At 50.9% G+C, this 24,151-nt stretch overlaps 1 protein-coding gene across 4 annotated transcripts in view; it reads left to right on the top strand.

Moving 5' to 3' along the window:
• shld2 (shieldin complex subunit 2) overlaps positions 1 to 24,151 on the top strand; it is a 167,803-nt gene that overhangs the window by 117,328 nt on the left and 26,324 nt on the right. For 2 of the 4 annotated variants that reach the window (XM_072491824.1, XM_072491822.1), the window contains exons 3-4: positions 15,396 to 15,503; positions 17,563 to 17,757. The exons of 1 other annotated variant lie outside the window; for it this stretch is intronic. In XM_072491824.1, coding sequence (XP_072347925.1) covers positions 15,396 to 15,503; positions 17,563 to 17,757 — 303 coding nt within the window. The remainder of the gene's footprint in view (positions 1 to 15,395; positions 15,504 to 17,562; positions 17,758 to 24,151) is intronic. One more of the 4 variants, XM_072491823.1, reaches the window with a different exon arrangement.

The following is a 24,151-nucleotide window of genomic DNA, read 5'->3' as shown; positions in this document are numbered from 1 at the left end:
CCTGGGCTGGCCCCAGTTTCTGTCGGAACGACGGCGCCTCTGGCGCCCCCAGGACCGGCGTCCGCGACGGGATCGGCGCCCACAAGTCTGACACAGATATAGTTCCTCATCCATTGGTTCTGGAGAAGGCTCCCTTCGGGGAGGAATGTCCGACGGCCACTGGCGTCAATCCGGACGTCGCCTCGCCCAAGGTACTGCAGGGGTGCAGGGGGATGCTTTCGGACAGAAGGGGTTGCGCCCCAAGGCATGCACCTCCATTCCCTGTAGCTCCTGCACTCCCCATTCTGCGCTCTCTCAGGACAATACTATTTGAAAGGCCTGTTGAAAAGTCAATGTTGGCTCAGCTAACAACTTTCTCTGGGTGACCGCATTGTTAAAACTGCAAACCAAACGGTCGCGTAACATTTCTGACAACGTCTCACCATAGTCACAGTACTCCGCAATCCTACGTAGCCCGGATAGAAACTCGGCAAGGGATTCTCCTGGGGTCCTCTCAGCGGTATTAAACCGGTAACGCTGGACTATCGTGGATGGGCTTGGGTTAAAATGTTGCCCCACTATGTTCATATGTTCATCAAACGTTTTGGTGTCGGGCGCAGCTGGGCACGTAAGGCTCCTAATCACCGCAGGCAGTGAGCAATATGACCACCTGGCGCTCGTTTTCGGTGATGTTGTTTGCCCGGAAATAGTAACGCATCCGTTGTGCGTACTGGTTCCAGCTTTCCAGCGCAGCGTCAAAAACATCCAAACGTCCATACAGAGGCATGGTGTAATAGAAAACAACTTCCAACCTGTATCCAACAAAAATCCAGGGAGGTGGCTTCAGCAGTGTAGACAACTATTCACTTTAACCCTCGTCGCCAGTTTTGTAAGGGCCACGAAGAATCCAGCACGAGTTAAAGGATAGGAAGAAATAACATTTATTTACAATAACATATATATACAACAGCAGCAGCAGCAATTCCCTTGCTGTTCACTCTCCTCTAGCCGGTTCCAAACTGGCCGGCTTTATTTATGCAGGGAATCTGCTAATGATTTCTCCGCCCCCCTCATTGGGGAAGTTCATACTCCCAAAGGATTGTGGGATTGCCATTAGACCCCAGCCAGTGTTAAGCAGGCAGGTTATAACAAGATGTGACAGAGAAGCGTGCAGGTTGGAATCGAATTCTTACAGGGAGTTTGGTGTGAGGAAATGTAGTCGCAGGTAGTTTTGGGAGTCAGTGCGCTTATAGAGGATATTGGTCAACAGCCTATCCCCAGAAATGGAAACAGAGAATCAAGGCATGGAAGGGGAGAGGGTAGTGTGGAAGTTGAAAGCAGAGTTGTTGAAATGATCCAATTCAGGTCAGAAGCTGGTACAGTCATCAATGTAAGACTGATGAGCAGAATTAGGCTAATCGGCCCTTCGAGTCTGCTCCACCATTCAATCATGGCTGATATGTTTCTCATCTCCATTCTCCTGCCTTCTCCCCATAACCTCTGATCCCCTTATTATTCAAGAACATACCAGAGGAAGAGATGCAAGGCAGGTGACCTATATCCTACAAAATGCCAGGCAGAGCTAGGAAGCATGCCAGTATCCATAGTTGTTTGGCAGAACTGTGGAGCTGAAAGCGAAGTCATTCAATCTGAGAACAACTTGTCAGGCGAACGTGTATGTTGGCAGATGGGAGCTGGTTGCGCCTCTGTTCATTTTGAGAAATGGAGAGCCCTCAAGTCGTCCTGATGTCAGATGGAGGTGTAGAGAGGGACCGACTGGACAGCCAAGGTATGAATAAAACTGCTGAGACTAGGAAACCACCAGAGTAGCAGAGGGCATCAGGAGAGAGTCACGGATGTAGATGGAACGAGACTGGACAAGATGAGAACAAAAAAGAGTCAAGTTAGGCCAAAAGTAGTTCACTGGGGGAAGAACAGTCCAAACTGATTTACACCAAAATCTGTTTGTCAGACACAATTTGACTTCAACAAACAGATGCTGGCTGTCTTTTATTAACCCATGTGGAACTTACCAAACACTTTTTAAAGTATCAGTGCATTATTTTGCTAGACAATCCATTTCATTAGTTACTTGGTGAAAAATAATTCCAGTTGGTGTGTTGATGGTTTGAATCAGATGGTGTACTTGCTGAGTGACCGAGGCATCGCCTCCTGAGGTGCGGCATCACCCCCGCAGAGATGGGTGACAACATTGACACTGCTCACCTTCAAGGTTGCTTTTTTATTCTGGTTGTCCGTAGTCATAAACAACTACCCATCGATGCCAGTATTACAAGTCTGCAAGATAACGGGTGCAATTCTTTTTTTAAATATTGGTAATGTCCTAAACAAGAAGAGAAATTAACGGAAAAGACTCAGTTGACCGACAACACATGTAGAGAGCAGACGAATAAATATTTAATTTGTTACCCCCTCCTCTGATCCGAGCTAGAAGATGTTTCAAGATAAGTGGCATTTATAAAGTATAACAACGGGGGAGAAGAAGAAAATATGCACACACGCACATACAGAAGAACCTTTTAAACCTGTAGAGTGTTTGAGTGGAAAACAGGAGTTGGTTAAATGTCAAAGTCATAATAATGAGAGAAATTTAAGATATTCATAAGATACAATGAATGTGTGAACAGCTCAGTAGGTGGGATAAGGCTTCTACGTCGACCTGCCTCATTTCCCACTGCTTGAACTATTCACAATTTCTCTATGAATCAGAAATGTTTTTAATTTCTTTGCTTTCTCACATTACACCCCTGCTGTCTTATACTAATATCACTTCTTCCAATTTAATTGGGTCCTTTTTAAACGCAGACACTTCATAGCTTATTCTTTTTTTTGCTGGTCTATGTGTTCCACCAGCCTTTCGTCTTCTGCTTTACTCCGATTTTTGTGGATTTCCCCTTTTTCAATGAAGGATCGGCTCCCAAAACATTAACTTCTCTGTCCTCTCCACAAATGCTGACTGACTGAATATTTCCACCATTTTCTGTTGTGACAAATTTCCAGCTTCGGCTGTTTCAAATTTATTGATAACACTCTGATTTCTTACCACTGACATGTGACGTTTTAATCATCGGGAAACATTCACAAATCCCTAGCCCTTCAATACAATCCCTGTACTTATGAGATGACAGTCCAGCTGTGAGAGGAGATGTAAGGTTGAACAGAGAAGGCTACTTAAGGGAGGTTGTTGTGGTGATATCCATCACTGTAAATACACAAGGGGTTACGTGTAAATACACGTAGACTAGATAGACACTAGAGGGAGCACCAGACACATGACACAGACATTCAACCAATAGGCCAGTAAGATAGGACACGACCAATGGGCATTCACGATACTCACAGATGTGACACTACCACAGGGGGGCATTATACCAACCCATATATAAGGACACAGCACACATGATCTTCCTCTTTCCAGTGGAGACACTCAGTGAGTACAGACACAGGGTTGATGGAACATCACACCCACCACGTGGATTGTAGCAGACTGGTTCGTCAGTTGAGTAGCTATAAATGGATTAACAGTAGAGTCGAATCCAAGTAGGAGAATTGTTAATAGCTTAATAAATGTGTTAAAGGACTTCCGATTGCGGCTATGCGGAGCTAAGTCGCACATTCGGCAGCTCCCGCAAAAACGGACTTTTGGGCTCTTTTCAGGGCCCCCAAGGGCACTTTTTCGACGTTTCCCGGTGTGGGAAGGAGTTAATAATAGCTCCCCGTCAGTATATGGCTTTAACTAGGAGCGGGGCGACAAAAAAGGTGGTGGTGGACCAGAAGAAGGAAGGGAAGAAGGACAAAATGGCGGCGGGCGGAGACCAGGCAGCGTGGAGGCAGTGGGCGGAGGAGCAATAGGAGGGTATCCAGCGCTGCCTCAGAGAGATTAAAACGTACCTGCTAGAGCCGATGAAGGCTTCTATTGATAAGCTGCTGGAGACACAGACAGCCCAGGGGGTGGCGATCCGAGAGGCTCGACAAAAGATCTCTGACAATGAGGACGAGATCTTAGGCCTGGCGGTAACACGAGGCGCTCCACAGGAAATGGCAGGAGCGGTTCGAGGAGATGGAAAATCGGTCGAGGCGGAAGAATCTGCGGATTCTGGGCCTCCTGGAGGGGATCGAGGGGCCGGACGTGGGGGCTTATGTAGTCACCATGTTGAACTCGCTGATGGGAGTGGGGTCCTTCCAGGGCCCCCTGGAGCTGGAAGGGGACCATAGAATGCTGGCGAGGACGTCCAAGGCTAACGAGTCTCCGCGGGCGTTGCTGGTGCGGTTTCATCGATTCGCTGATCGCAAGTGCGTGCTCAGGTGGGCCAAGAAGGAGAGGAGCAGCAGGTGGGAGAACGCGGAGGTTTGGATATATCAGGACTGGAGTGCGGAGGTGGTGAAGAGGAGGGCCGGGTACAATCGAGCGAAAGCGGTGCTGCACAGGAAGGGGGTGAAGTTTGGCATGTTGCAGCCGGCACGACTGTGGGTTACCTACAAGGACCGGCACCATTATTTTGAGTCTCCGGAGGAGACGTGGGCCTTTGTTCAGGCCGAGAAGCTGGACACAGACTGAGGGTCGGGATGGGCGATTGGGGACTGTCGTGGATATGTTATGCCTATTTTTGGTTCGGTGGGGGGGGGGGGGTGGCCTTTGCATTGTTTTGTGTTTCTTTTTCTCTGTGTTTTTCCCTTTCGGGTTGGGGAGGGTGGATGGGGCGGGTTGGGCACTGTTTTGGTTGGTGGCGGGGCCTGGTAGGTGGAGAGCGCGGGCTTTGTTCCCACGCCGAAGACTGGGGGGGTGGCCGGGGCGGGGAAGCGAGGATTGTTTCCCGCGCTTAGAACGGAGGGGGGAGGGTGAGAGCCTGTGGATGGGGAGCGGGAGAGGAGGGTGTGCCACACAATGGGATGAGTCGAAGGGGAGGCGGGAGTGGCCGGGGTCAGCAGGAGTCAGCTGACTTGCGGAAGTGCAATGGGGGGAGTAAACCAGCTAGGATGGGTCCTAGCCCTGGGGGGGCGGGGGGGGGGTCGAGTTGCTGCTGCTAAGGTCAAGGAGGAGCTGGGGCGAGTGGGGGGGGAGGGGGCGAGACGGAGGTATGCCGCTGTGGGGAACGGGCCGGGTGTGGGGGGCGAGCACGTGGCTGGCCGAGGAGGGGTCATGGCTAGTCGGCGGGGGAGGGGGGCAGGTAGCCCCCTGATCCAGCTGATAACCTGGAATGTAAGGGGACTGAATGGGCCGGTTAAGCGGGCCCGCGTGTTCGCGCACCTGACAGGGCTCAAGGCGGATGTGGTTATGCTCCAGGCGACACACCTGAAGGTGGCAGACCAGGTAAGACTGAGGAAAGGGTGGGTAGGTCAGGTGTTTCACTCGGGGCTAGATGCCAAAAATCGAGGGGTGGCAACCTTGGTGGGAAAGAAGGTGTCATTCGAGGCGTTGAGCATTGTGGCAGATAATAGCGGTAGGTACATAATGGCAAGTGGGAAGTTGCAGGGAGAGAGGGTGGTACTGGTCAATGTGTATGCTCCGAACTGGGACGATGCGGGTTTTATGCGGCGTATGTTGGATCGGATCCCAGACTTGGAAGTGGGGAGCCTGATAATTGGGGGAGACTTTAACACGGTGTTAGATCCGGCACTGGATCGCTCCAGGTCTAGGACGGGTAGGAAGCCGGCGGCGGCTAGAGTGTTGAGGAGATTTATGGACCAAATGGGAGGGGTGGATCCTTGGAGATTTGCAAGGCCGAGGGCTAGGGAATTTTCATTCTTCTCACATGTCCATAAGGCTTATTCTCGAATCGACTTTTTCATTTTGAGTAGGGCGCTGATAGCGAGAATAGAGGATACCGAGTATTCGGCAATAGCCATTTCGGACCACGCCCCGCACTGGGTGGACTTGGAGATGGGGGAGGAGAGGGACCAGCGCCCGCTGTGGCGCTTGGAGGTGGGGCTGTTGGCGGACGAGGAGGTGAGCGAGCGGGTCCGAGGAAGTATAGAGAGGTACTTGGAGACCAACGACAACGGGGAGGTCCGAGTGGGGATGGTATGGGAGGCACTGAAGGCGGTGGTGAGGGGAGAGCTGATCTCCATTAGGGCCCACAAGGAGCGAGGGAGCGGGGGGAGACGGAAAGGCTGGTGGGGGAGATGGTGAGGGTAGACAGGAGGTATGCGGAAGAGCCTGAGGAAAGATTGTTGAGGAAGAGGCGCAGCCTCCAGGCCAAATTCGACCTGGTGTCCTCCAGGAAGGCAGAGGTGCAGTGGAGGAAGGCCCAGGGGGCGGTCTACGAGTATGGGGAAAAGGCAAACCGGATGCTGGCGCATCAGCTTCGGAAGCGGGACGCAGCTAGGGAGATCGGGGCAGTTAATGACAGGGAAGGGAGCGTGGTGCGGAGTGGGGTTGGCATCAATGGGATCTTCAGGGACTTCTTCGAGGAATTGTACCGATCCGAGCCCCCACGGGAGTAGGGAGGGATGGGCCGTTTCCTGGACCAATTGAGGTTTCCAAAGGGGGACTGGGGGCCCCGTTTGGGCTGGAGGAGCTGATCAAAGGGATAGGAAGCATGCAGGCGGGGAAGGCACTGGGGCCGGATGGTTTCCCGGTCGAGTTCTATAAAAAATATATGGACCTGTTGGGCCCGCTGTTAGTTAGGACCTTTAATGAGGCAAGGGAGGGGGGGGGGGCTTTACCCCCAACGATGTCCCAGGCACTGATCTCCTTGATCCTGAAGCAGGACAAGGATCCCCTGCAATGTGGGTCTTACAGACCGATTTCCTTGCTAAATGTAGATGCCAAGGTGCTGGCGAAGGTCTTAGTCACGAGGATTGAGGATTGTGTGCCGCAGATCATCCATGAAGACCAGACGGGGTTTGTGAAGGGGAGACAGTTGAACGCGAATGTGCGGAGGCTTTTGAACATTATCATGATGCCGGCGAGGGAGGGGAGGCGGAGATAGTGGTGGCGATGGACGCTGAGAAAGCCTTCGATAGGGTAGAGTGGGGGTACCTGTGGGAGGTGCTGAAGAGGTTCGGGTTTGGGGAGGGGTTTGTCAGGTGGGTAGGCTGTTGTATGAGGTCCCGATGGCGAGTGTGGCCACAAATAGGAGGAGGTCCGAGTACTTTCGGTTGCACAGAGGGACGAGACAGGCGTGCCCCCTGTCCCCCCTGCTCTTCGCACTGGCGATTGAGAGTCGAGGAACTGGAGAGGGGTTGGTGAGGGGTGGGGAGGAGCATAGGGTGTTGCTTTATGCGGACGACCTGCTGCTGTATGTGGCGGACCCAGTGGGAGGAATGCCAGAGGTAATGAGGATCCTTAGGGAATTCGGGGACTTTTCGGGGTACAAGCTCAATATGGGGAAGAGCAAGCAGTTCGTAGTTCAGCTAGGGGACCAGGAGAGGGGGATTGGCGAGCTCCCACTAAAAAGGGCGGAGAGGAGCTTCAGATATTTGGGGGTCCAGGTGGCCAGGTGCTGGGGGGCCCTGCATAGGCTTAACTTTACAAGGCTGGTGGAGCAAATGGAGGAGGAGTTCAAGAGGTGGGACGCGTTGCCGCAGGCCTTCACGGGTAGGGTGCAGTCAATCAAAATGACGGTGCTCCCAAGGTTTTTGTTCCTGTTCCAGTGCCTCCCTGTGTTTATCCCGAAGGCTTTTTCAGGCGGGTTAACAGGAGTATAATGGGGTTTATGTGGGCGCGAGGGACTCCGAGGGTGAGAAGGGTGTTCCTGGAGCGGAGTAGAGATAGGGGGGGGCTGGCGCTGCCCAACCTCTGTGGGTACTACTGGGCCGCCAATGCGACGATGGTGTGCAAGTGGGTGATGATGGGGGGAGGGGGCTGCATGGAAGAGGCTGGAGACGGTATCCTGTGTGGGTACGAATCTGGGGGCGCTGGCAACGGCGCCGCTGCCACTCCCTCCAAGGAGGTATACCATGAGCCCGGTGGTGGTGGCGGCCCTCAAAATTTGGGGGCAGTGGAGGCGGCATAGGGGGGAAGTTGGGCCTCGGCGTGGACCGCATTACGGGGGAACCACCGGTTCGCCCCAGGAAGAACAGGTGGAGGGTTTTCGGGGTGGCACAGGGCAGGGATACGAAAGTTGGGGGATCTGTTTGTGGACGGGAAGTTCGCGAGCTTGGGTGAGCTGGAGGAGAAGTACGGGCTCCCCCCCGGGGAACACCTTCAGGTACTTACAGGTAAGGGCGTTTGCCAGACGGCAGGTGGTGGAATTCCCGCGGCTACTGCCACACACAGTACAGAACAGGGTGCTCTCGGGGGGGGGTGGGAGTGGGGAAGATCTCGGAAACTTACCAGGTGATGCAGGAGGAGGAGGAGGCCTCGGTGGTGGAGTTGAAAGGTAAGTGGGAGGAGGAGTTGGGAGAGGAGATCGAAGAGGGGACGTGGGCAGATGCCCTAGGGAGGGTGAACTCTTCCTCTTCGTGCGCGAGGCTCAGCCTCATACAGTTAAAGGTGCTGCACAGGGCACACATGACCGGGACAAGGATGAGCCGGTTCTTTGGGGGTGAGGACATGTGTGTTAGGTGCTCAGGGAGCCCAGCAAATCACACCCATATGTTCTGGGCATGCCCAGCGCTGGAGGAATTTTGGAAGGGCGTAGCGAGGACGGTGTCGAGGGTGGTAGGATCCGGGGTCAAACCGGGCTGGGGGCTCGCAATATTTGGGGTGGCAGAGGAGCCGGGAGTGCAGGAGGCGAAAGAGGCCGGAATTCTGGCCTTTGCGTCCCTGGTAGCCCGGCGAAGGATTCTCCTTCAGTGGAAAGATGCGAGGCCCCCAAGCGTGGAATCCTGGATCAGCGATATGGCAGGGTTCATTAAATTGGAGAGGGTGAAATTTGCCTTGAGAGGGTCGGTACAAGGGTTCTTTAGGCGGTGGCAACCGTTCTTAGACTTTCTGGCAGAACGATAGACATTGGTCAATGGCAGCAGCAGCTCGGGGTGGGGGGGTTATTTTATTTTTGTTTATGTTATTTACACTGGAGGGTCTGAGGGGGTGTATACACCTGTTGTGTTAAGTCGGGGTGTTAATGTTAATTTATTATTTATGTACAGGGGGGAAGGGTTTGGGGGGGTTGCTTTTTTTTAGATTGTGTTTTGTACTTAACCCTGTTGGGTTCTTTTTTCTTTCTCATTTTGTTATTGATATTTTATGAAAACCTTTAATAAAAATTATTATTTTTTTTTTTTAAATGTGTTAAAGCTATCTCCAGGTCTGAACCTTCCTTTGTCAGAGTGTACATCAAGGAAGCAGCTTATGCTACGTCAAGAACATAACACAACAGTTGTATCAGAATGACTATAATTGCATGTTGTAGCACGAAGATCTGAAGATCGGGAACTGGGCTGTATTGAGTTAGTTGGTTTCAGGCAATCCAGCAGATGAAAGAAAGAGGAAGAAAGACTTGAACTTAGAGACCGCCTTTCAAGATTTTCAATGCACTTCACAACCGATGATTTATTTTTGTTAAAATGTAGTCACTGTTGTAATGTAGAAAATAGGAGTGTTCTAGATTAGGAACACCATCCAGTGGTTCCCACTGCAGTGGTGAAAGAGGACTGGATCAGGCTGAGCTGTGATGCCAATGTTTAGGTGTAAAGATCCGCTGGGTGGGGTACAATAATGGCTCTCCCCACTCCAGAACTGCACTCCAGCAAGATTCAGACCCTTCATCAGCGAGAGAGAGCAAATTGCAAACAGTATTTGGAGTTCCTTTGTAAGTGCTTCGACTGGGCGGCTGACGTGTGTCTGCTCAGTATCATTAACAACAACCTGCATGTATATAATGCTTTTAACATAGTAAAATGTTACAGGAATGTAATCAACCAAACTTGACATCGAACCACATGCGATGTTATGGCAAGCGACTAATATTTTGGTCCGAGATAGATTTTAAGGAGCTTCTTAAAGGAGACAGGTGGAGAGGTTTAGGGAGAGAATTCCAGAGCAGAGGCCCTGGACAGCTGAAGGCATGGGGTGAAGGAAATTAAGGATGCACAAGAGGCCAGAATTGGGAGAGTATAGAGGGCTCGGGGGGGTTGGAGGAGGTTACCCAGATAGGGAATTGTGAGGCTGTATAGGGAATTGAAAACAAGGGTGAGAATTTTAAAGTCATACATTGCTAGGGTTTGTCTAAGTAGGCTGTGGATTTGGCTTTTTTCAAAGTTTGAAGCCCTGTGTGAGCTTTGAATGAGAAGAATACAGGGCCTGGGCCATGTACATCAGACCAGAGCCATTCTGAGAGCTGGATATCTTCAGTGGCTCCTCCGCTCTTTTCATCTCGAATGTCAGCTGATTTGCATCAGCTGCTGAGCAGTTAAAATTATTCTGGGATTATTGTGTTTTGTTTTTATTTAAATTATGTGAAATGAATGTCATCTCTGAAGAGGCCATTGTGCATTGCATTAAAAATTGCCGGCCATTCTTACGTCTCTAGTTAGCAAGTGACAATTTCCTCTGATTCGCAGAAATCTACATGAGGAAAGTTTAGAATTTAACCTTTCGAATTCCATCTGCATATCAAAAGAAATACTGGAATTTTCCTATGTGCAAATTAGCAACAATAACAAATACACTTTGAAAAGTATAACGTGCTATGGAGTGTCTGATGCGACCATCAATTCACTCGAAGACACGTGGAGAAGTAAACCGTGGTTTTAATCAGCTTAGAACTGAGTCTGCCTGTGACCGGTACAACACTGAAGGCGGCCCCGCAGGTCAGCAGCTCTTATACTTCCTGTAAAGGGGGTGGAGCCATGGGCAGAGCCCGTACATGCCCCAACATATCCCCTATGGGTGAAGCCACACAATGACCCATAGGTAGAGCCCACAGGGTTAATAACATAACACAGTGCACTGGTGAATTATCAGTAATTATACATTCACCACAGTGTCCTGAATTTGTGAAAAATGCTACTTAATTGCAAGTTCTTCCACGTCATTTTGGTGAGGTACCTTGGGGAGGGCGGCGGGGGTAGCTGGTTCATGTCCAGGAGAGAAAGGCAGCAACAGGCCTGTGTTTATAATCAGTTTGCGCTCTGCTGCCCCTTCCCATCAGTGTGGGTGGGTTTATCCGTTAAGCGCAGTGCAAAAGTTGCTGTGAGTGCTGGAATGTGAGATAAGGCTGCCTTGGTTCCAGAGGGTAGGTGTTAAGTTAAGATCAAAAATTGATTAGAACAGCGGACTAATCTGCCGTCCTTCTGGTTATCATGCAGTCAGTGAAGGAGGCATCATTCCAATTGCTTTGCTTGAAACTGGTTTTGGTCTACAGAGGTAGCAAGTTGAATCATTGATGGATTTTTGTAAACGGCAGCTCTCTGCTGAATATAAAATCATAGAATGCCTACTCTGCAGAAGAAGGCCATTCGGCCCATCGGGTTTGCATCGATCCTCTGAAAGAGCACACTACCTAGGCCCATACCCCCGTCCTATCCCCATAAACCTGCCTACCCTTTGGACATTAAGGGGCAATTTAGCCTCCGGAGCACCCGAATGAAACCCACGCAAACATTGGGAGACCCAAGGTCGGAAACAAATCAGGCCCTGGTGCTATAAGGCATTATTGCTGACCACTGTGCCAACATGCCGCCCTGAGGCAGGGGGAGGAGAGGTTAAACAGCTACATTAACTACAGCAGAAAGATTACTCTGTGCACAACGAGTAAACCAATTCATTAGAAATGAATGTATAATTTTCTGTTGGTTTTCACGACACTCTGGCCTAATGTGCGATCAATTTCAACCGCACTTATGATTCATAGAATAGAATTTACAGTGCAGAAGGAGGCCATTTGACCCATCGAGTCTGCATCAGCCCATGGAAAGAACACCCTACCAAAGCCCACACGCCCACCCTAACCCATAATCCAGTAAACCCACCTGACCTTTTTGGACACTAAGGGCAATTTATCATGGCCAACCCACCTAACCTGCACATCTTTGGATTGTGGGAGGAAACCCACATAGACACGGGGAGAAAATGCAAACTCCACACAGACAGTCACCCGAGGCCGGAATTGACCCCGGGTCACTGGAACTGTGAGGCAGCACTGCTAACCACTGTGCCACACTTGACCCAGAGTTGCAACACAGGTGGAATTAGATTTTATTTAAAATAGCCAAGGTCCTTGGTTGAGCTCAGTAAACTACAAACACCAGGTTTGTAACTTTAAAACACAAGTAACCTTTTATTATGTACAATATTATAATTAATCAAACAGAATATGTAACTGACTATCTACTCCACTTTTCCCAATCCGCCCTTTGTAGTTCCCCCCACTCTCTATATATACACACACACGCAGACAAACACCACAGAAGGTGAAAGGGTGGTGGGAAGGGAAAGAATGGACATCTAGCAAAAATCGCCAGGCAGGAATGCTCCCTTCCAGTCGGGAAACACTGCAGCAGTCAAGGGCATCCAGCCTCTGATCTTCGGGTAAGCATTCTCCAAGGTGGCCTTCAGGACGCGCGGCAACGCAGAATCGCCGAGCAGAAACTAATAGCCAAGTTGCGCTCACATGAGTACGGCCTCAACTGGGACCTTGGATTGATGTCTCATTGCATTCACCCCCCATCATCTAGCCTGGGCTTGCAAAATGCTACCAACTGTCCTGGCTTGAGACAATTCACACCTCTTTAACCTGTGATTATCCCTCTCTCAAGTCACTCTGTCTGGACCTGTAAAGACTTAATTACCTTCGAAGACTCGCATTCAAAGTATCATCTTGTATCATTGACTTTGTCTATATATGTGGTTGTGGAACCCACCTCTTCGCTCACCTGAGGAAGGAGCTGCGCTTCGATAGTTAGTGATTCGAAACAAACCTGTCGGACTTTAACCTGGTGTTGTAAGACTTCTTATTGTTTTCTCTGGCAAGGTTGTCGACCTCCTCTGCAGACTCAGTATAATTTCAGGTTCACAGCAAAGGGTGTGTTCTAGGCACTCACTGCTTTCAGAACAACAGAGCAATTCTTTCATTTTAGTAAGTAGGGGAGAGAGTTCCTTTCACTTCCAAGGCCTAAACACTTCTGCAGAGAGTTCTCTCGGAAAGCATCACGCAGGAACCAATCACTGACCGTTGTCAGGCACAACACTGTCCCTGGCCAACCCATCGGATGCCGGTTAACCAATCGAACCGACTCCCTCCAAACCTGGTTTCTAAGATCCACTTAGTATCAAGGAGTCTGAATTCTCTCCAAAAACAGAACCTGTGAACACAGTGTCATGGCAAACAGGCTATTTCAAATTTGAGTCCTCGGCTTAAAGGCACACCCCGATTTATGAGTTCACGGACCAAAATAATAAAAAAAATACATTGGAGCAAAGGAAATAAAACTGTAAGGACTCTTACACTGTACACAGGAAACCTTTCCATATCCATTTATAAGTACTGTCATCTTCTGTTCAGGTTGATGAAGTTGAACTGAATCCTTAGTTCATAGAATTTACAGTGCAGAAGGAGGCCATTCAGCCCATCGAGTCTGCACTTGGAAAGAGCACCCTACCCAAGCCCACACCTCCACCCTATCCCCATAACCCAGTAATCCCACCCAACACTAAGGGAAAGTTTGGACATTAAGGGCAATTTATCATGGCCAATCCACCTAAACCTGCACATCTTTGGACTGTGGGAGGAAACCGGAGCAAACCCACGTACACACGGGGAGAACGTGCAGACTCCGCACAGACAGTGACCCAAGCCAGGAATCGAGCCTGGGACCCTGGAGCTGTGAAGCAATTGTGCTAACCACTATGCTGCTGTGCTACCCTGAATTCTGATTAACAATAACAATAATTATCTGGATTTATATACCTTTCTATAAATATATGTTTAATATAGTAAAATGTCCCACGATGCTTAAAAGGAATAGTATCAAACAAAATTTGACAACCAACCAAGCCACATGAGATATTAGGGGAAATAACCAAAAGCTTGATCAAAAAGTTAGGTTTTAAGGAACATCTCAAAGGTGGTAGAGAGACGAAGGAAGGGAATTCCAGAGCTAAGGACCCAGCCAGCTAAAAGCACTGCTAACGATGGTAGAGTGATGAAAATCAGGGAGAAACGAGAGGCCAGATTTGGAGAAATGCAGAAACCTGAGGGGGTTGCAGGGTTGAAGGAAGTTACAGAGAGGACGTACCTATGCCTTGGAGGATTTGAAACCAGGGTGAGAAAATTACATTTGAGGTGTTGCCAAATAGAGGGCGATATAGGGCAACAAACACAGGGAAGATGGGCGTGTGCAATTTCATGCAAGTTAGGTTACCACAGCTAAGCTTTAGAGGAGAAGAAGTGCATGGAATGGGGAAGAATGGAGGTCGGCCAGGAGTGCATTGTAATAGTTAAGTCCAAGGGTGGGGAACAAGTTTCAGCAACAGATGAGCTGAGGCAGCGGTGGGGGATTAGTGATGTTACAGTAGTGGACGTAGATGCCCTTGGTGATGGCGTGAACATATGGTTGGAGGCTTATCTCAGGATAAGATATGACACCGAGGCTGTGAGTAGGTTTTCCAGCCTCAGCCATCAGGGAGAGCGTTGGAATTGGTGTCTAGAAAACTGAGGGCGGGATTCTCCATCTACTTCCGCCCCTCGTCAATGGGATTTCCCATTGAAGCCACCCCCCCACCGCTGGGAAACCCATGTTCGGGGGTGCGCTGCCGGCGGGAAAAGAGAATCCCAATGAGAATTCCGGCCTGAATTTGTGGTTTAGAAACTTCACATGTTAAGACAACAGGAACTAAATGTATATTGAATTTTTCACACCACAAACCCGATGGATTACATTTGAAGTAGGAACCCAGTTGTGCCTCGAGACAGCTAATCGACACACTGGAGTATCCAGCAAACAGCAAGTGGGCTGAATAACAAGTTAATTGGTCTTTTTTAATTGGAATTAACTGATGGAGAAATATTGGCTGGAGTGCCAGGATTGCTCTTTTTGTTTGTCTGGACCTACTTGGCATCTTTTACATTCACGGGTCAGTGTGTAATGTCTTGGCTGAAGGACAGCAACTCCTACAGCCAGCTCGATATTACACTGCAGTGCCAGACTGAATTATATGTTTAAATCTCTGGAGTGATACGTGAACCGACAATATTCTAATATGAGGGGAGAGTGCTACCCTCTGAGCCAACTTGTGAAGTGGAGATAATTTGTGTTATAATTTACCAAGTGATTTTTCACCTTTAAGCTACCTCTTCTGAAAGTATTAATTTACACAAATTCCCTTGAACGTTTAAGGGGTGCATTTAATGATTTCTAATTTAGGGTTCCAGATGGTCCGGCATCCAGACACAGGTTTGAAATAGGAGCATAAGTGAAAAACAATCCCTTGAATATTTTGGCAGGGGAGGTGGAATCAAGATTCCCTTGCAACAATGGGTAATTTATTTGTGTTTCTGCCCTTTCAGATGTTACTGTACATCGTAACCAGTGGCAGGGAGAGGAGTTGTTACAGTCCACCCCAAGGAGTAAATTGATCAAACTGGGACCCTGGTTACAGATTCAGACCGCGCAATGTGGGTACTTTATTTTTAGTATGAGAAAAAAAGGTCATTAACACTTTTGGTTAACCATGTGCTTGAGTTTGGATGCAAAATGCAAGAGAAAGTTCGTAAACTGCAGCAGAACCTGTTGCCAGAAGCCTGCCACTGAGATAGGAAAGCTTGAATGTGTGAATCAGGCGCTATTATGCTGGTGTCTAGAGAATCTCTGTTGAATACATTTAAAGCTGGGATAGACAGATTTTTGGCATCTTAGAGAATCAAGGGAAATGAGGAGAAGACAGGAAAATGGAATTGAGGCCCAAGACGTGCCATGATTGTACTGAAAGATGGAGTAGGCACAAGAAGCCATATAGTCTAATCCTGCTTCTATTTCTTGTGCTCTTGTATAAACCAGTACAGGTAATGCAACCTCACAGTCACCCCTACAACCTTGATGTCAGTCCAATCACGTAATTTGTTCTGTTGAATTTGCGGATTTGCCCTACTTAAGGGTTTGAGGGTCAGAGTAGGTAAGACAAAGTGAAGTCAACATTAAGGATCAATTAGTGTGATTGTCATTCTAAGCTGGCATTGAGAGTGAGTGTCACAAGCTGTTGGTCAATGTTAGAATTCAGGTGAGTTTGACTGGTGAGACTGGGATTCAGAATGAGTTTGACTGTTGAGACTGGGATCCGGGCAAGTCTGGATATTAAATCTGTGGTTTAATATATGCCTGCGTGTTGAAATTGGACATAGGACAAGTCTGGGTATTGAGACAGGGGGTTCAGGGCACGTTTGGATGTTGAGACTAGGGTTGACTAAGGGCAAATCTCAATTAGGATTCAGATGGCCAGGTATAATTGTTTATTAAGATTGTTAATCAAATTAAAATCTGTTTGGGTTAGGTCCTTGCATATTGCTGTTAAAGGCACTGGATTGAGTGAGGTGATCCAGATTGTAGGTGTTCTGAGTGATGTGACCCAGATTAAAAGTACTAGATTGAGTGACATGAAGTTAAATCATTTGGAAGCTCCCCCTGTCTGTTATTTGCCAATGCTATACTTAGACCTTTGAACAGGAACCCTGGGCGGGATTCTCCGACCCCCCGCCGGGTCGGAGAATCGCCGGAGGCTGGCGTTAATCCCGCCCCCGCTGGTTGCCGAATTCTCCGGCACCGGATATTCGGCGGGGGCGGGAATCGCGCTGCGCCGGCTGGCGGCCCCCCCGGTGATTCTCCGGCCTGGATGGGCCGAAGTCCCGCTGCTGGAATGCCTGTCCCGCCGGCGTGGATTAAACCACCTCTCTTACCGGTGGGACAAGGCGGCGCGGGCGGGCTCCGGGGTCCTGGGGGGGGCGCGGGGCGATCTGGCCCCGGGGGGTGCCCCCACGGTGGCCTGGCCCGCGATCGGGGCCCACCGATCCGCGGGCGGGCCTGTGCCGTGTGGGCACTCTTTTCCTTCCGCCTTCGCCATGGTCTCCACCATGGCGGAGGCGGAAGAGACCCCCTGCACTGCGCATGCGCGGGGATGCCGTGAGCGGACGCTCCCGCGCATGCGCCGCCCGGCAAATCAGTTTTGCGCCAGCTGGCGGGGCACCAAAGGCCTTTCCCGCCAGCTGGCGGGGCGGAAATCAGTCCAGCGCGGGCTTAGCCCCTCAAGGTGAGGGCTCGGCCCCACAAGATGCGGAGGATTCCGCATCTTTGGGGCCGCGCTATGCCGGACTGATTCGCGTCGTTTTTGGCGCCGGTCGGCGGACATCGCGCCGATTGCGGAGAATTCCGCCCAAGGTCAGGGCTCGGCCACTCAAGATGCAGAGGATTCCGCACCTTTGGGGCAGCGCGATGCCGAACTGATTCGCGCCGCTTTTGGCGCTGGTCGGAGGACATCGCGCCGATTGTGGAGAATTCTGCCCAGTTCCTTCAGTTTCAGTCCTAATCCTTGTAACCTGGTTTAAATATCTCCCATCAATCCTAGTGCCAGTGGTTAAAGATTGGTGTCAGTTTATTTGCATATCTTTAACATGTAAATTTTGTCTGTTGGATATTTATCTGTATGAATAAGGCTAACTTTTCATGAATGTTTTGTTTCTAAAGGGTCACAAACGGTGAATGCAATCGCACTGAAGGAGCTCATAACGTACATTTCAGCTCAGCACTCCCATCTTTTGGCAGCAGAGTCCACAAACCATCAGTGTCTAGAGTCCAGGCAATATGTGAACATATATAAACTGCAACCAGGCATGGTGGTACATGCACAACTCAAAGTTGTCCTCATCACTGTGCTCTCAGGTCTGTGTCCTTTGATCTCTCCCAAATTTTTTCCCCATGTTCCCTTTCTTTTCTTGAAAGAGCAAGAATCCACAGGCACCTACTCACTCCCACCCTAGATAGAACCTTACCCAAAACAGTTATTGTGTGAGCACGAGACAGAGAGTGTAGAAATTGAGCAGTTTAACCATGGATGGTATCACATGATTGTTTTTTTCTTCACAAGTGCACCTCTCAGCATTTTGCTATGTTAAAAATGTAAAATAAATACAAGTTGTTGGTGATTTCCATATTAGGGGTGCATTCTCCAATCGAGGGTTGGCTGCCATCTGATATTCAGTATGGAGAAAAGTAATTTTTTTATGTCCACCATGGTAAGGGACATTATTGCTGAACTTCCTGCTGATAAGTAAGCAACTTGAATTTATATAGCCTCTTTAACTTAGTAAAATGTCCCACGGTGCTGTACAGAAGTCTTACTGGATAAAATTTGACCCTAACACATAAGGAGATACTAAAACACATGACCAAATGTTTGGTCAAAAACATAGATTTAAGCAGCGACTTAAAAGGCAAACAGAGAACTTAGAGAGGATTAGGCAGAGAATTCCTGAGCTTAGGGCCTAGGCAGCTGAAGTCATGGCTTCCAAATGAGTGGACGAAGGTAATAGGAGATTTATGACAGACCATAATTGGAAGAACACAGAATTGTTGGAGGGTTGTCGGGCTGGAAGGGGTTAAAAAGATAGAGGGCTGAGGTGATAAAGGAACTTGCACTTAAGATCAGAACTTTGAAATCAAGGTTTTGCTGAACGCAGATCAGCAAACACAAGGACAAATGGATGGATGGTACAGTGCAGCACAGTGGTTAGCACTGTTGTTTCACAGCTCTAGGGTCGCAGGTTCGATTCCCACTTAGGAATGTCTGTACGTTTTGGTGGGGGTGGCTGGTGGGGCCTTTTACTTGGTATTACTTTGATTTGCACTATTAGGGGGGTTTTCAGTGTGTTTTTCTTTTTGGGTTGTCTCTTATGTTAATTGGGCGATTGTTTGGGGTCAGTTTGATGAGGGAAGTGGATTCGATGGGCGGGGGGGAGGGGAGGGAGGGAACAATCGATGGGAGATTTCTTGGCGCCGGAGGCGAGGGCCACCAGACTAGCTGGGTGAGCTAGTCTACGGAAGCAAAGTGGGGGGGGGGGGGGGGGGGGTGCATATGATTAATCTATGGCAGGGGTTAGGTTGCAAAGTGTTGTTGCTGGGGGGGGGGGGGGGGGAGAGAGGGGGAGTTACTCTGCTGACGAGGGAGGGACTTAGGTTTCAGGACAGAGAGGAGGTCGGGGGTGGGGGCTGCCAGGAGGCGGGCCTATGGAGGCACGGCGCATGGGCTGGTGGCAGGCCCAGGAAAGGGGATGGTTGATCGGGGGGGGGGGCATGGTGCCCCCCAACTAGGCTGATCACCTGGAATGTTAGACCAGCCGGTCAAGAGGGCACGTGTGTTCGCGCATCTGAGGGCTCTGAAGGCGGACATGGTAATGTTGCAGGAGACACACCTGAAAGTGGTGGTTCAAGTCAGGCTAAGGAAGGGTTGGGTCAGTCAGGTCTTTCATTCGGGGCTGGACACCAAGACTAGAGGGGTGGCGATTTTGATCAACAAGCGGTGCAATTCCAGGTGGGCAGTGTAGTCTCGGACGGTGGGGGGGGCGGCGTTATGTCATGGTTAGCGGTAAGCTGGAGGGGAGGAAGGTAGTCTTGGTTAATGTGTACGTGCCAAATTGGGATGACGTGGAATTTATAAAGAGGTTGCTGGGGAAGATCCCTGACCTGGACCGGTCGTGTTAAAATGGGGAGGGTGCCAGCAATGGCAAAGGAACTGACAGGGTTCATGGAGCAGATGGAGGGGGGGGGGGGGTCGACCCATGGAAGTTTAGGCAGCCGGGGAAGGATTTTGAGCAGGGATTTACTGGCGAGGGTGGTGGACACGGGGTATTCGGCCATCACTATTTCGGATCATGCCCCACACTGGTTGGAACTGCAGGTTAGTGAGGAGAGCTTCCAGCGCCCGCAATGGAGGTTAGAGGTGGGGTTGTTGGCGGACGAGGCGGTGTGCGAGAGGCTGAGGAAGTGCATACAGAATTACCTGCAGGTTAATGACACGGGGGAAGTCTCAGCAGCGGTGGTCTGGGAGGCGCTGAAGGCAGTGGTGAGAGGGGAGCTGATTTCGATCTGGGCTCATAGGGACAGGACGGATAGGGCAGAAACGGACCAACTGGTTAAGGAAATCTTACAGATAGACAGGAGGTATGCGGTGACCCCAGGGGTGGAGATCTTAAGGGAACGTCGGAGGCTGCAGGCTGAGTTTGGGGTGTTGTCCATCGGTAAGGCAGTGGAGCAGCTTAGAAAGGCGAGGGGTGCGTTTTACGAACATGGGGAGAAGGCCAGCAGAATGCTTGCACAGCAGCTTAGGAAGAGGGAGGCGGCCAGGAAATAGAGAGGGTGGTCGATGGGGATGGGAACTTGGTAGGGGAGGCGGCAGGGCTAAACAGGGCGTTCAGGGATTTTTACAGTAGGCTCTATTGCTCTGAACCCCCCACGGGGCCGGAGATATTTTTTGGACGGACTGACCTTCCCAAAGGTGGGTAGGGAGCTGGTAGGTGGGTTGGGGGCCCCGATTAGGGCCGAAATAATAGTTGAGGGCTTGAAGGCAATGCAGTCGGGTAAAGCCCCGGGGCCGGACGGGTACCCGGTGGAGTTTTATAAAAAGTTCTCGGGGTTTTTAGGGCCGTTGCTGGTCAAGATTTTCAATGAGGCAAGGGACAGAGGGGTGCTGCCCCCGACGATGTCACAGGCCACTACTTCGTTGATATTGAAGCGGGATAAGAACCCGGAGTTTTGCGGGTCATATAGGCCGGTCTCCCTGCTTAATGTGGATGCCAAGTTGCTGGCCAAAATTTTGGCCTCCAGGATTGAAGATTGTGTGCTGGATGTGATTATGGAGGATCAAACCGGGTTTGTCAAGGGCAGGCAGTTGGTGGCCAATAGAAGGCTGCCCAATGTGATTATGATGCCCCCAGAGAGTAAGGAGGTTGAGGTAGTTGTGGCAATGGATGCGGAAAAGACGTTCGACCGGGTGGAGTGGGACTATTTATGGGAGGTGCTGAGACGATTTGGGTACGGTAAGGGCTTTATCGACTGGGTCAGGCTGTTGTACCAGGCCCCGGAGGCGAGTGTAAGGACGAATAGGACGACCTCGAACTATTTTAGACTGTACCGGGGGACAAGACAGGGTTGCCCTCTCCCCTCACTGTTGTTTGCGTTAGATATAGAGCTGCAGGCAATTGCTCTGAGAGCTTCAAGGGTCTGGAAGGGGCTGGTTCGGTGGGGAGTGGACATAGAGTCTCGCTGTACGCAGACGACTAACTCTTGTACGTATCGGATCTAGGGGCAGGGATGGGCGATTTTGGGAGAATTTGGCCGGTTTTCGGGGTATAAACTGAATATGACAAAGAGTGAGATATTTGTAGTCCAGGCGAGGGGTCAGGAGGGTCAGCTGTGGGAGCTAGTAGGGGACAGTTTCAGGTACTTAGGGATACAAGTGCCGCGCAACTGGGGCTGGTTACACAAGTTGAACTTGTCCCGGTTGGTTGAACAGATGAGGGGGGAGTTTCGGAGATGGGATGCGCTCCCGCTGTCGTTAGCTGGGAGAGTGCAGACGGTAAAAATGATGGTCCTACCGAGATTTTTGTTCGTATTTCAGTGTCTCCCAACTTTCATCCCGCGGTCCTTTTTTAAGAGGGTTAATGAAATTATCCTCGGCTTTGTGTGACGGCAAGTCCCCGCGAGTGAAGAAGGTGATGCTCGAGCGGAATCGGGGGCCGGGGGGGCTTGCGCTGCCGAATTTTAGTAATTATTACTGGACGGCTAACATAGCCATGATAAGGAAGTTGGTGGTGGGGGCGGGGTTGGTTTAGGAGTGGATGGAGGCAGCTTCGTATAGGGGCACCAGTCTGGGGGTGTTGATAACGGCACCTCTGCCGTTACCGTCGGCGAGGGCCCCGTTGTGGTGGCGGCCCTGGGAATCTGGGGTCAGTGGAGGAGGTACACTGGAGCAGTGGGAGCATCGGTCTGGTCTCCAATATGTGACAACCAGCAGTTTGCCCCAGGGAGCTTGGACCGAATATGGCGAAGGGCGGGAATTGAGAAGATGGGGGTTTTTAGAGGGGCGCTTCCCTAGCTTGAGGGCGCTGAAGGAGAAATTTGGGCTGATAAGGGGCAACAAATTTAGATATTTACAGGTGCGGGACTTTCTGTGTAGGCAGGTACCATCCTTCCCACTCCTGCCACTAAGGGTGATTCAGGATAGGGTAGAGTCTAGGGGATGGGTGGGAGAGGGGAGCATCTCAGACGTCTACAAAGAACTTATGGGGAGGAGGAGACGCAGACCGAGGAGCTGAAGCGTAAGTGGGAGGAGGAGCTTGGTGGTGAGATGGAGGATGGCTTATGGGCGGACGCGTTGAGCAGAGTCAACGCTCCCGCAACATGCGCCAGGCTCAGCTTGATCCAATTCAAGGTGGTCCACCGGGTCCACATGACAGTGGCCCGGATGAGTAGATTCTTTGGGATGGACTGGTGTGTAAAATGTGCGTGAGGACCAGCGAACCATGTCCACATGTCCTGGGCGTGTCCAAAATGCAGGGGATATTGGCCGGGGTTTGCGGACGTCATGTCCGGAGTATTAAAAACTAGGGTGGCAATGAGTCCAGAGGTGGCGATTTTTGGGGTGTCGGAAGACCCGGGAATCCAGGAGGAGAAAGAGGCAGATGTCCTGGCCTTTGCTTCCCTGGTAGCCCGGAGACGATACTGCTAGCTTGGAGGGACTCAAAGCCCCTGAAGTCGGAGACCTGGCTAACTGACATGGCGAGCTTTCTCGGCCGAGAGAAGATTAAGTTCGCCTTGAGAGGGTCACTGTTAGGGTTCGGCCGGAGGTGGCAACCATTCATCGACTTCTTCGCGGAGAACTAATCATCAGCGGGCAGGGGGGGAGGGGGCGGTTTGGGTAGCGTAGAATAGGTGATTGTGGTAACCCACTGTGTTCTGATATTAGCGGTTGTATGGTAGAACCTGCACTACAGGTTCACCTGGGCCCCTGCATGCTAGCTCCGCCCAGGAGCCGGGTTATAAATATGCGTGGCCTCCAGCTCGCAGCCATTTCGCCAGGTGCTGTGGGAGGCCACACATCTGACACTAATAAAAAGCCTCAGTTTGGATTCAACTTCATCTCCAGTCAAATTGATCGTGCCTCAATTTATTAGTAACAGATTCAGAAGATGGACCTCCGGGTTAAACCAGATCGACTGCAGCTGGATCCACACGCAAGCGACGCTAGAAAGGACTTCTAGCACTGGCTAGCTTGTTTTGAAGCGTATAGCAACGCGGCGCCGACCCCTGTTCCAGAGGCTCAGATGATCCAAATATTGTACTCCAGACTCAGCTCCAAAGTCTTCCCGCTGATCCAGGATGCGCCCAATTACGCTGATGCCATGACTCGATTCAAAGAAAATTATGAACAGAAGATGAACACGTTCTTCGCCAGACATGCGCTCGCAACGCGTACTCAACTACCTGGTGATTCAATCGAGGACTTCTGGAGGGCCCTGACCCCACTAGTTCGGGACTGTGACTGCCAGGACGTTACAGCAAAGGAGCACTCGGATCTCCTTATGAGGGACGATTTTGTAACCAGGATTGGGTCCGATGTTATCAGGCAGCGGCTCCTAGAAGGGGCCACGCGCGGCCTCACAGAGACTAAAACACTAGCGCTCTCCATGATGGTCACCCTGCGCAATGTCCAGTCCTACGCCCCAACCGCACGGCCCACTCCTCCTACGCTTCATGGGCCCCACATGTAGCCACCCCAGCGGGGGCGCTACCCACCCAATACGCCTGCGCTACGCGCCAGCCAGTGATCTCCGGGGGGCCCCGATGCTATTTTTGCAGCCAGCAAAAACACCCCCGCCAATGCTACCCCGCCCGCGCTGCCCTTTGTAAGGCCTGCGGGAGGAAGGGCCACTTGGCTGCGGTGTGCCTGGCCCGCTCAGCGGCAGCGGTCGCCCTCCCCCCGGTCACGAACAATGGGCGCCGCCATCCTCCTCTCCTCCCCAGGCCATCTGCGACCAATGGGCGCCGCCATCTTCTCCCCCGCACAACACGTGCGTTTCATGGGCGCCGCCATCTTGCTCCACCCCCGCAATGTGCGTTCCATGGGCGCCGCCATTTTGTAATCCCCAGGATCTCAGGGTGCCACCATCTTGTTCAACCCGCAGCACATGGACACCAACGGCGTTCCAGGACCCCAGCTCAACGGCCGCCTCACTATCCGACGATCAACCACGGCTCGCCTCCATGGCAATCAACCAGT

This window comes from Scyliorhinus torazame, chromosome 28 (genome assembly GCF_047496885.1).
Source record: "Scyliorhinus torazame isolate Kashiwa2021f chromosome 28, sScyTor2.1, whole genome shotgun sequence".
Lineage (NCBI taxonomy): Eukaryota > Metazoa > Chordata > Chondrichthyes > Carcharhiniformes > Scyliorhinidae > Scyliorhinus > Scyliorhinus torazame.
This window is presented reverse-complemented; position numbering and strand designations above follow the sequence as displayed.